The sequence below is a fragment of the Dreissena polymorpha genome, chromosome 7 (genome assembly GCF_020536995.1).
Source record: "Dreissena polymorpha isolate Duluth1 chromosome 7, UMN_Dpol_1.0, whole genome shotgun sequence".
Taxonomy (NCBI): Eukaryota; Metazoa; Mollusca; class Bivalvia; order Myida; family Dreissenidae; genus Dreissena; species Dreissena polymorpha.
The window spans coordinates 1,663,262-1,676,668 of record NC_068361.1 but is presented as its reverse complement, the minus strand read 5'-3'; the positions used below and the strand labels follow the sequence as shown (position 1 = coordinate 1,676,668).

The following is a 13,407-nucleotide window of genomic DNA, read 5'->3' as shown; positions in this document are numbered from 1 at the left end:
ATATGTAAACATGTAGAGACAACGTTAACATTATAAACACATTCAGAACAAATACATATTTAGAATAAAACTCAAACAAACATGCTTAGGCTATTTTATCAAAGCTTCTATTTTAAAACATAATTGGGATACAATTTTATAAAACAGAATCATATTAAAAATAAAGCTGGAAAAAACTAAGATGTAAATATTTCATATGGAATGATGTCCTTGTGTCATTAACAACGAAACTTTAATGACAATTAACAATTCACATTAATATCCTTGTGAAAGAATTCGGACATAAGCCCCCCCCCCCCCAGGACATAAGCCTCCCCCCCATGAAAAAAATGAACATTTGGACAATTGCCCCCTAGTAGAAATGACAGGTAGGACAAAAGCCCCAGTGCTTATTTTGCATCTAGACATTTGCCCCCAGTGCTTATTTTAGAAATGGACATTTGCCCCCGAGTGATTATATCATATGTTGTTTCTATGAGTATATCTCTGTATTTGGATTCAGTATTATGTCATATCTCATAAATATATAATCATACAAACTTGGATCATTATACTTTAAAATAAAAAGGTACAGAAACTCACTTTAATTTCCTAATCTTAGGTAAAACAAACATCTTAAAGAATTTTAATTGTTCTTTAATTTATCAATCAAAAGGATTATCAATAAAAGTGAATTTCTGGACCTTTTTATTTTAAATTATAATTATCCAAGTTTATATGATTATATATTTACAATTATTATAATTATTATTGATTATCCTTTTAATTGACCAATTAAAAGACGTGATACATCAACCATCGATAGATGAAGCATTTAAAATCTCAAGGTGTAATTGACTGATCGTGGATGTGTACAAGGCGATAAAAAAACATGGCCTATGCCAGAGACGTCTCTGCCTATGCCTAAGGACTTATCTCAACTTTCGAGTACAATAGCGCTAATCCCCTTGTTATCAAGAACACTAGAATACATCTGCTTTCGTATTGATGGAAAGTGTACGATGGGCCCTTTCATGAGAGAACAATTTGCAGTAGGCCCATTCTTTAAAACAATTCCTAACTCGGACCCAAGGTCCAGCTCAAGATTTTTCCAGCTTTAGTTGCGACAAATACCACATTCGAATCCCTTTAAAACCGATTCGTTATTAAAAGCATTAACCTGCGTGAAATGTACGTCACTTCCGGGTAGAATGAAAATGGCGAGTAAATCAGAATGTTCGAAAATTCGCGACTTTGTTGTAATCGTTCTCGCTAATAACACCATGATTGAATCGAGAAGTGGTGCGAACACGTTTTTATATGTACTCAATTCGATAAATAAATGAGTTTTAAAAAGAATTGCATTTCACATTTAAAGATGATTGTTGCATTAGGCATGCATGCGGAGCGTTCTGGAGAGTTTACTAGTACAATCCTCAATGCAGCATCTTTCTAGGAGCAAGTGGCATTCCCGAAGCACGTAAACAACATGATAGCAAACCTGATTTAATCTAGGTTTAAGTTTAGTACTTTATCTATGTAGTTCATCCAATCAAGGTTCACACACGAAAATACATTTTATTTAATATCCGTTGTAGCATATTATAACGTCAAAATGTAAAAGGTTCTGTTTCATTTTAGGTTTCGCTTACCAGGGTACTTTATGCCATACGTCTTTCTTTACCACTGGCTATCATACATCAGTGAATGAATTAACAGCTCTTATTTCCGGGATCCTATCGCATGAACTTGGTCACGGGTACGAGCTGTGTGCACTTTGCGTGTATAAATCATCTAGTTTGTGTTTTGCAATATTTGTATGCCCCCGGATCGAATGGTCGGGGGTATTTTGTTTTTGGCCTATCTGTCTGTCTCTCTGTCATTCTGTCCCAAAACTTTAACCTTGCATTAAAGTTTTGCAATAACTTTTGCAATATTGAAGATAGCAACTTGATATTTGGCATGCATGTGTATCTCATGAAGTTGCACATTTTGAGTGGTGAACGGTCAAGGTCAAGATCATCATTCAAGGTCAAAAGTAAAAAATACAATCCAAGGGAAGTAATAAGCTTTAAAAGGGAGATAATTTCTAAACCTGCCAAATGATATATTGAAATTTTATTTCAAAGCGGCGCAATATGGGGCGTTGTGTTTCTGACAAACACATCTCTTGTCTTATATGTGTATTGCATCTGATATAATTGCTTAATTTTAGTTGTACCTTTTGAAAAATGTTGATGTTTTCCAGTACAATACTGTAATAATGAAGATAAAATAAGCAAACTGATTTGATGCTGCGTAATTTTATATGCACATTTGAATAATTTTGATGTATAACAATGCAATACTTTTTGAAGAATAAAATCATCATAAAAAACTCTTTTGAAAACATTAATACATATTTTTATCAAATATTTGTAACAGCCATCTTTTGTTGTCCCTCATTAAATCTAAGTTCATACAATCAAATCAAGAATAAGCTTAGATTATAATTATTTATCATGTACCTATAGCATACATTTTCGTTGTTTATCAACTTTGAGGTTTGGAATGGGTCATGATGGAGAAGGCAGCTCCAGTTGCACGCAAAACGCCTATATCATGGGAGCAACGCTGTCTCCTGCCAATACAAATAATCTGGCGACGGTATCCAAATTCTCTAGCTGTTCCGCCGCAGAGGTCGCGGTCTACACCCTCGGGTATGAACACACACACCACTCTTCGACGGATGTTGTTACCTTATATTCCAAGTGTAAAATGGGAATCATACTGAAACGATTTAAAACGTATTAAACAAAGCACGACTATAATTTGTTTTGTTCGAATCTGCTAATAATTACCGTACCGTTTATTATGCATTGAATGTTTATCAATGTTAACTGAAGTGCTCAATTCTGTTTAATTCTCACATTATTTGTGAGTAATATTTAGTTGACACATTACAATGTTAAAACGTTTGTTTTTGTTGCAGAATCAGTAACGTATTCCGTTCCACTTGTCTGCTTCCACCTGATAATGCATTCTTCGTGAATTTGTGTAAAGGATTTAGAGGGACGACGCCTGTAACACTAAACGAGCAATGCAAGAGAGCATTTGGACCAAGTAGTACCCTAGCCTTAACATGGCCAGTGAGTGATTTTTTTGTTCACAGGTTTTTCATTTATAACAAAATACAAACAAAGCCAACATGATTTAAATTAAATAACAATACATTTATAAACGAACACCAGTCGCTTACAATTAAATAAATTTGCTAGTATTATTTGCTGTGTTCTGGATTGATAATGTTTTCATTTAAAGAAAGTTCGTGCTAAAGATGTTTTAAAGACTTAATTCAGATCTTTCTATATCTCTATCGTTTAAGTATATGCTGATCGCTAATGAAATATTCGCCTTAATCCTTTGGTATAAACTGACTGAATCAGGTTTTTTTCCAAAATAAATGTTTAATACTCGCATATTGAATGATGGAATTTTACAGCGTTTAGATATAAATCCACAGCAATAAGAATTGATAATCATCATTTAATATTCAACTTAATATAAAATCAATTATAAAAATCCGAAGGAAAACTAAGTTATATTTGCAATCGAACATGCATTTTTGCTTAAGCATGTCTAAGTAAGCAACAGCTTATTTTAACTGAGGCAATTGTTGTAAATTAATAGTGTGGTATTGTTGGATGAGAACATTAAATTCAAACTAGCGATGTATTTATTTGAAGTGACAATATTTGTTCTAAATCACAACATATATGCTGCATTGACATAATAGAGCTAGACACTAATTACATGTATACGCATCGATTGAGCATACCATCATGCCAACGTCGTCTGAGGGCGCATTTCCAGTATGAGACGACTTCGAACTATTAATCAGATGCAAAGGTCAGAACTCTTCTATATTATTCTTATATATTAATCGATCTTTATCTACAGTCTCAGCAAAACGATGTACAATTCCTTCAAAACAACTATGTTACTAGTTGTGTGAGAGGAGCAACTGGGGCGGCTCCGTATACCATTTGGTGTAATATCGGCAACAACCAAATTTCGCAAGTAAGCGAAGTTATGATGGGGACCAAATGCGTTAATGCAAATCGACAAATGGATCCAAACAATGTAAATATGCAGTCAAACCATTTTTATTGGCATACAATTTCGTGTTGGATTTGTGTTTTGTGTGATAGAAAGACAATTGTGTCGTGTTTTTGTGTAGTTTTTCCCCCCAATTGAATGTCTGTATCTCTGATGAAACATTAAAAAAAACAACAAATGCATCTGATCGCCAATTTGCACTTAAACGTGCGCATTAAAAAACCCGGTTAAATATCACATAGAAATTTAACTTACATAAGAGTCGCATCGTTGGTAGCTGTTAATCAGGTGAATTCCATGAAGAGGAAGAATTTGTTGTACGATTACACGTGCGTTATACTTGTTGTCCATATAATCCAAATTGTACTGAAATTAAAAAAAAAATGAAATAAAGGCCAATACTTAAAAATATATAATGACTACAGTGTATAACGGGCCATCATTCATTGGGTTGAATGTGACTGAATTAGCCCTGCCATTGCTTTTTTTAAAATACAAGTACATGTACTACATAAAAACACTGCGTGTTAACGCTTGTGACCATTTTTTTCAGGTTTGCTACCACGGTGTGTGCACTTCTTTGTCAATTTGCAACACAAACAATCAACCTCCACCGACGACACCATCACCACCTACAAATCAACCGCCACCTACAAATCAACCACCACCTACAAATCAACCACCACCTACTCGAACGACCAAAGGAGTGGCCACAGCGTGCCCGTGTACAAGCACCGATTGTTGCCGCCAAGTTTGGCGGACAGGTGGGAGGAGGTCGACTTCGTGCTGCCCGGGGTGCAGACTTCGTTCTGATACCTGGGGCAGAGACTGTTACTACCCGTAATATCTCAACAGGATAATGAGGAAGAAGACACATATATGGAGAAATGTGAAACTATGTTTGTTTTATTTTAAAATGATAACAGATGGTACCGTTTCACACTCGGAATCCACACCCTATATGATTTTAATGTATAACCTAACCTGTATATTTTATAGCTATGCATTGTATACACGTGTGCGATTTTCCATCAGATTTATAAGTATCTTGAACATAATGTGTTTTCTCAACCAATTAGCATACCTATGTTTAAGACGAAGCATTGCTTGGTTATTACTACTGTATACATTTCCAGCTGTTGATAGATGTCTATGCAGCAATCATAGTTATACGACCTGTGAATATTCAATATTAAAATGATAAAAGAATTGTGCTATATACAGGAAATAATAATCAAGAATAATCATAAATCAAGAAAGTATGTGGTGATTACGGGTTCAGTCATGTCTTTAACAGTGTTCATGATATTAATGTTAAACATTTAATCCCATTCTAAAATGAAAAATTATAAATTCATATTTGAATTATGATTGGTACCGTACACTGTTTATGGAGCATTTAAGTCAAATCTTGAGCATGAAATTTACCTAGACTGAGTTCCGAAATATATTTAAGATTTTATTTATGCCGATTAAGAATATCTGTTCATCCCGTAAACAGATTAGTAGATACAATGAAAACAATACTGCAAGACAAGAAAGATATTGTATTGGTTGTAATGCTTCGGATATTGCGGACGAATTTCTTTGTGTTTGTGTATGTTCAACATTTCTTGATATAAGTAAGAAATACATAAACTATTACTGTAATAATCCATCTCTTATTAAGTATGTACAATTCCTACAATCAACTAATATGTCTGAATTAATACAACTTTGTGGATGTGTTAAGGAATCGTTAAGTATAAGATCGAAAATGTTAAATCGTTTAACGTAATTTACTATAAATTTGTTGACACTTGTTTTCTTCGCGAATGCGCGAGAGAGAGAGGGAGAGAGAGAGAGAGAGAGAGAGAGAGAGAGAGAGAGAGAGAGAGAGAGAGAGAGAGAGAGAGAGAGAGAGAGAGAGAGAGAGAGAGAGAGAAGAGAGAGAGAGAGAGAGAGAGAGATGCGGCGTCTCATCAGGGTCTGCGCTGTTTGCTTAAAGGCCCTATAAAGGTAACAAATCCAATTATTATGCATATAAACTGGTCTAATTTATACCGGATTTCAGTTACTCTTTCATAAAAATTGATAACACAGCTTAGGTGCAACGTGGTCAAGAATTATGGAAGATATACCCGTTTCATAGTTGGAAGAAATGTTTACCTTTTTGCAACTAACGTGATGTGTAGCCTTAAAGCGGTGACATATGCTAAAAATAGCCGAAAGAAAATTCAACTTTTTACCAGCAGAAAGTAACTTATTAGATCACTACAAACGTTTTAACCATTTAGAAGAGACCTACTTTGTGAGTGATACCGGAAAACATAGAAAATCAACGATATATTTTTGGTGACCTGAGTCACTTTCACTATCACTTTCCCTGGTAAACAGCGATGTAAACAAACTTATTGTTTGTAAACACAATTGACTTGAAGGACACTGTTTTTTGAGCTCAAAATAAGTTGTATTGCTGATTTTTTATGGTAATCTCCAAAAGCATATATATATATATATATTTATATATATATTGTTTCTGATAACCTTTATAAATAAATGAAAGAAATATTTTAAAATCGGTAAATAATTACGGATCGTCACCTTTATAGAGCCTTTAAAGGGATTTCTGTAAGAAATATTCTAAATATAGAAATAAATAAACTAGACATCCCTAAGTTTGGAAATAAATTGATCCAATTTAGAAGGAGCGGAGAGTCCACTCGGCAGAAATGGGTTAAACAAACGCAACTCGTGGTAAGCAGCTGATGAAACATAATCATTCGCATCGGAGTATGAACATGTCTATCTATTTTGACACAATGCCGGTTTGTACCTATATATTGACGTTAGCACATTTTTATCTCAACTTTTATCGTGTTAACAATCACTTTATGGCACTGCAAATTATATTCTTTTTAGCACAACGTTTCCTCTGTTAACCATGCAGGCATGTAGAAGAAGTCACTTCAACTTTAGTTAGGTGTTGTCATTATTTGCCGTTTGACCAACGAGACACTTATCACACTGTGTCTCGTTGGCTACTCAAAAAACGTACTATTCCCCTGACTTAAAACCGAATTCAAATCGACACGAACATACAGACTGACGCCTTGTCGATATGCCTTTGTTTTCATTATTAACACATTTCCATCAATGTTAAAGTGTGTAGTCTTTTAGCTTTCTTCCATTAGAATGGCCGTAAGCATTTTGCGCAACGATTTCTAACAATACTATTGCAATTTAACTTTACGAACAAAGACCGCGTTATTAATAAAAAAAACTGGAATAGTACTACTCCCCGTTATAAATTACCTTCTGGTTTAGTTATCGAATATCGCTAGGCACTTAAGCAAAGTGTTTGGTGTCATATGTTTTGTATTAACCCATTCATGCCTAGCGTCCTGAAAAAAGGACATTGCAAACAGCGTGAACCCAGATGAGACGCCGCATGATGCGGCGTCTCATCTGGGTCTCCGCTGTTTGCTTAAAGGAATTTCAGTAAGTAATATTCTAAATATAGAAATAAATATACTAGACATCCCTAATTTTGGAAGTAAATTGATCCAATTGACAAGGATGGGAGAGTCCACTGGGCATAAATGGGTTAAATAACATGTCGACTACTACTAAAATCACTACAACAACTAATAGTCAGAATCATCATCACAATAATCATGCAAATCACCCGCAATGCTTTACCCACTAATAATGCAAATCACCCGCAATGCTTTACCCAATAATAATGCAAATCACCCGCAATGCTTTACACAATATATTGACAAAGCAAATTGGATGGTAACATACAATGATGAATGTTGAATACTTGCATACAGATTTTGTGTTCAAATTTGTTAGCATTTCATGTCTAAAAGTACCTTTTCCTGGACAATTTTGCCGATTAATTCATAACGCATGACCTGAACGACGCGATTCAGTTAGAGAAATAAGAGGCTTAGAGAAATGAGACCAGTAAATAAACAAAGTGTTCTGATATCAAACTTTGCTGTTCCATCTGTAAATAATCGAGCTCGTGATAATGTTATCGAATCAATTAACTGCTATTAAGCAGCGAATTGTTTAGATTGTAGTCGTTAGGTAATGCCAACCATTGCATGACACGTGTTGCATATATGCTGTTACCAATTGCATGACACGCGTTGTATACATGATGTTGACGATTGTATGACACGTGTTTAATATATGCGGTTGACACAAATTTTTGACGCAAACTTTAAACATATTCATTAACTTGAATATATCTCACAACATTTGTGATGTGAAATCATGTTTAAAATTGTAGAGACGTAGTGAGAATGCAATGGTATGAACGCGGTACATGGATCAGAGAAAAATGGTCTATGGTATGAATGCGGTACATGGATCAGAGGAAACAATGGTCTATGGTATGAATGCGGTACCTCGATCAGAGAAAACAATGGTCTATGGTGTAAATGCGGTACATGGATCAGAGGAAACAATGGTCTATGGCATGAATGCGGTATATGGATCAGAGGAAACAATGGTCTATGGTATGAATGCGGTACATGGATCAGAGGAAACAATTGTCTATGGTATGAATGCGGTACATGGATCAGAGGAAACAATGGTCTATGGTATAAATACGGTATATGGATAACACGAAACAATGGTCTATGGTATGATGCGGTACATGGATAACACGAAACAATGGTCTATGGTATAGTTGCGGTTCATTGATAACACGAAACAATGGTCTATGTATGAATGCGGTATATGGATAACACGAAACAGTGGTCTATGGTGTGATTTCGGTACATTGATAACACGAAACAATGGTCTTTGGTATGAATGCGGTACATCGATAACACAAAACAATGGTCTATGATATTAATGCGGTATATGGATAACACGAAATAATGGTCTATGGTATGAATGCGGTACATTGATAACACGAAACAATGGTCTATGATATGAATGCGGTATATGGATAACCTAACCAATGGTCTATAGTGTAATTGCGGTACATTGATAACGCGAAACAATGGTCTATTGTATGAATGCAGTTCATGGATCAGAGGAAACAATGGTCTATGGTATGAATGCGGTGCATTGATAACACGAAACATTGGTCTATGATATGAATGCGGTATATGGATAACACGAAACATTGGTCTATGGTATGAATGCAGTTCATGGATCAGAGAAAACAATGGTCTATGATATGATTGCGGTACATTGATAACACGAAACAATGGTCAATGGTATGATTGCGGTACTTTGATAACACGAAACAATGGTCTATGGTATGAATGCGGTATATTGATAACACGAATCAATGGTCTATGGTATGATTGCGGTACTTTGATAACACGAAACAATTGTCAATGGTATGATTGCGGTACATGGAATACACGACACAATTGAAGAATATGAATGCTTTAACTAAATTTCGGAGAAAAAAGTCATCTTATTGCATTCAATAAAACAATATTCCACTGTATGTCACATCATTAAAAACAACAACATTGTGTAAGAATGACCTTTCTGCATTAAATAATGTTCGAAGTGGAAATTACAATTTCATAAAAAATATGTTAATCAAATATAATGTTTAAAGATAATAATGTACTTAACAAGAATAAGTTACAGTGATGGGCAATAAACTCCTATTGCCTGCAATAGAAGAAAGTATGTACTACAAATGTGGTCTTTTTTCGAAACATATTAAAACAGCCTTGAAAGTGGTCACATGGAATAATAGTATTATCAGCGTGTTGTTAGCTTAAAGTAAGTATTTAATAATAAACGCTAATATCACAATTTCATGTTCAATCTTTAAATTTTTAATTATGATCCCACATCTAAAGAACATTTGGGATTTTATGTGAGTATTTTAGAGAGCCCACATCTAAAGATACTTATGGGTTTTATGTAAGTACCTCAGAGTGCCCAAATCTAAAAAACAAGTTGAGGTCTTATGTAAGTATCTTAGAATACAATTGTGCCTAAATATAAACGTTTGTTGTTGTCATGCAATACAATACAATCACTTGTTCTTTACAATCTCGTATTCAAATTCTATATTATCACTTCTCAGAATGAACCAAATACCCATACTTTTCACGAATAATGTATATTTTGTGTCAGGCAGAAGTATGAATTTTTCTATAGTAGGCCTAATTAAGTTTATGTATGTAATGTTATACTAGAAATCCAAAGATCCCTGCCTCGAATCTCGATTGTTTAGCAAACAAATATCACACATGATCCTCTACCACCAGGCGTTTAAATGGGGAGGGGCATAAGCCAATATCTCCCTTGATGCAAAAAGTACCATATGACATTGAAATTAGAAGGCACGTGGTACCTATTTGCACCAATGGGGCGATATGACATGGCTTCATAATGCCTAAAGGGTTAACGGCGACACTTGGAACGATCTGATTGCAAATGAGAAAGTTTGCTATGGATGTTGCAGAGTATCAATATCTGACTATTTACCAATACCTTTACCTTTTATACAATACCTTTTTTCATATTATGGATAAGGTAGGTGAAAGGTTTTCTTAGAAACTCAAAAAGCATATATACTGGATGTTGATGAATCGGTAGTTGAAATTGTGTTGACATTAGCATTTTAAAAACAAACTTTGTTCTGGTAATAATAAACGAATATTTTTAAACACGCCTGTTTAATAGTTTAGTTATTATATAACATAATTTACATTTTTTTATTTCAAAATTAATGTATTGTCTTGAGGAAACTCATCATTATCTGAAATCTGTTTAAAATATCTTAAAAGCCTGTTGTATCTACAGCTGCACCGGTTGTGTCAACACTTGCTTGCATGGCAGTTCTAAATAAATTAACACAACGCTGTTTGCACGGCATAACAATAACGTTGCTAGTGTTGGAAGGTGTCGTCCGCATGTGAAATCAAGTCAACACTGAAAAAGCCATTGGGTTACAGAAGAGAATGGCATTCACTTAATGTTGCCCTATAGGATATGATGTTGGTTTGTCGATACGACTTCATTTTCGTGATACACACTTTATCATAAGACGGAGTTCGTACCCTTGGGAATTTTAACCATTAGGGAAAAACATTAATCGACTTGAAACACTCTCTGTATTGATCATATGCGCCAGTATTGAGACAGGCGAGAGTATATAGCGTTTTTCCTCTGACATTCATGTTTCAATTTTTTTTTAATATCTTAATTTTAAAAGTTCCTTCTATGTATAATTGCTTTCCTAATGTTGATGTTTCTTTAAATGTAAAGGGTACTTACGCAAATATGATCGGTATAACATGTGTATATTTTGCCATAAAAAAACATTTCTAAAACGGAGCTAACCTATGGACGAGACGTGTATAACAGCGTGTTCGATCAATGCAATTGACTAAACCTGATTACGTATCAGTAACGGACACGCCATAAGTCATTTCGTTCCAGTGCTGTTGCTATTGCTATACAAACTTTTATTTATATCATTGAAAATAGCAATAGTTTCCATGTTCATAGTAGATTTTGCAGAAGACTTAATCATTATATTAGGTAGGTTCTTCATAACCTGCACAATAAATGAACGTAATCATTAACGTGATAAATATAAGTGTATTTTTTATTTAAACTTTTCTTTCACCATTACTCACTCATTCATCCAAGCTTTATTTAACGGAACTATACGAAAAATGGTAAGTAACATTCTGCATTGTTTGGAGGATGGTGTTCATCATTTGTTCCCAAATTAGCGTGGAATGTAAAACCGCTCTATTCGGTCGATAATGTTGTGAATAGTTGAACACTTGAGACTGTTGAAGATATGATTCAGTCTGCCGCTGGGAAAATTAAACTGTTAAGAAACGAACAATGTTGTTATAAACGATCGGGCCTGGGATATGTAATCAAACAAATTCACTCTGCAATGAAGTAGCTTGTTGCACAAGATTGCTGCCTCCGTCTAATGTTTTCTTTCATTCCATGTGTATGGGAATCGTGCTTCATGTATTGTTTAGGCTCGAAATTTGAACAAAACGAATCGCGCTCTGCGAAAACCGGGCTTATTGTATGTGCGGAAAGTGCCGTCCCAGATTTGCATGTGCAGTCGGCATCACGGACGACACTTTCCGCCTTGACTGGATTTTCGTTTAAAATGAAACGCGGAAAATGTCGTCCCTGATTAGCCTGTGCGGACTGCACATGCTAAACTGGGATGACTTTTTACACACATGCATTAATCCCCATCTTCACAGTGCGATGCTCATATATTATTACAACTTTGTTGTATGCATGCTCACGTTTTCATCGATCAACATTTGAATTTTCATAATACTACTATATGATACGTTGTTGTCAAATAACCCACGGTAAGAGGTATGAATGCGTGCTCCCTACTCATGATTGAATCCTCGGCATCTTTCAGGTTCTTTACCCGAAACTTACATATTGTTGATGATTTAATCCAGCTTGAGGCAACCTTTATAAACTATGACCTTCAGGAAACAATTAATAAGCATAGATGACTTTTTTAGTTATATTCTTTTGTAATTTGTAATAAATTCTTTAAAAAAAACATCTACTTTAAACAATTAAACATGATTATACTTGAAATTATGTTCTTCAAAAATCATGACACATGTTTCAATTTTCATTTTTTTTCCTGTTTTTAAAATGGAAATTACGCCTGGTCTGCTACTTTTGATGAACAAATGTACTTATCAGAATGGTACATGTCGAGTACTAAATCTCTTTTTTTAAAATAAATTTAAAAGTGTATAATAGATTATCAGTCTAGCATACTTTATACGTACCCGCTAAACGCAGACACTGATTAACCCATGAAAAGGGTAAATACAATTTATGTTTAGCATATCGGTAAGTTGTTGTGAACGTCGTAAGTAATTGTGAACGATGTGTTCGAATATGACAATAGCTTAAGTAATTTTTATCAATTATATCTGAAGAAAACAAGACATTGAAATTCTGTATATATGAGATATTATATTTAGTCGAGATTATTGTATTGTAATTTAACATCAGACATTGACATGTGCATATATTACATATGTAATGTAGGCAACATATTTGTAAGAGATTTAAATAATGTATGTATGAAATGTTAAATATAATCGTCATATACTGTTATTAAACAATCGAACATCAGCGTTAGAAAGAAAAGAAATAATCCTGTATCTTCTTGTTTTAATGCATGCGTCATTTTATTGCTTAAGACTAATACAGTAAATGGCTCTCTTGCCGTTACTTTTAAACATGTTACAAACTAACTATAAACTTTACTGCTAAACTCCATTGAACTAAAACTAGTGCAATGCCATTTGTGCAAATCCAATTTAAATTTATATA

The 13,407-nt window shown here is 34.4% G+C and overlaps 1 protein-coding gene across 1 annotated transcript; it reads left to right on the top strand.

Moving 5' to 3' along the window:
- The first annotated feature begins 2,574 nt into the window (after positions 1-2,574).
- On the top strand, positions 2,575-5,409 carry LOC127836830 (uncharacterized). Its single transcript, XM_052363435.1, has 4 exons — positions 2,575-2,678; positions 2,951-3,107; positions 3,919-4,101; positions 4,631-5,409. The coding sequence occupies exons 1-4, from the start codon at positions 2,581-2,583 to the stop codon at positions 4,919-4,921; spliced, it is 729 nt and encodes a 242-aa protein (XP_052219395.1). The 5' UTR covers positions 2,575-2,580; the 3' UTR covers positions 4,922-5,409.
- The last annotated feature ends 7,998 nt before the right edge of the window (positions 5,410-13,407 follow it).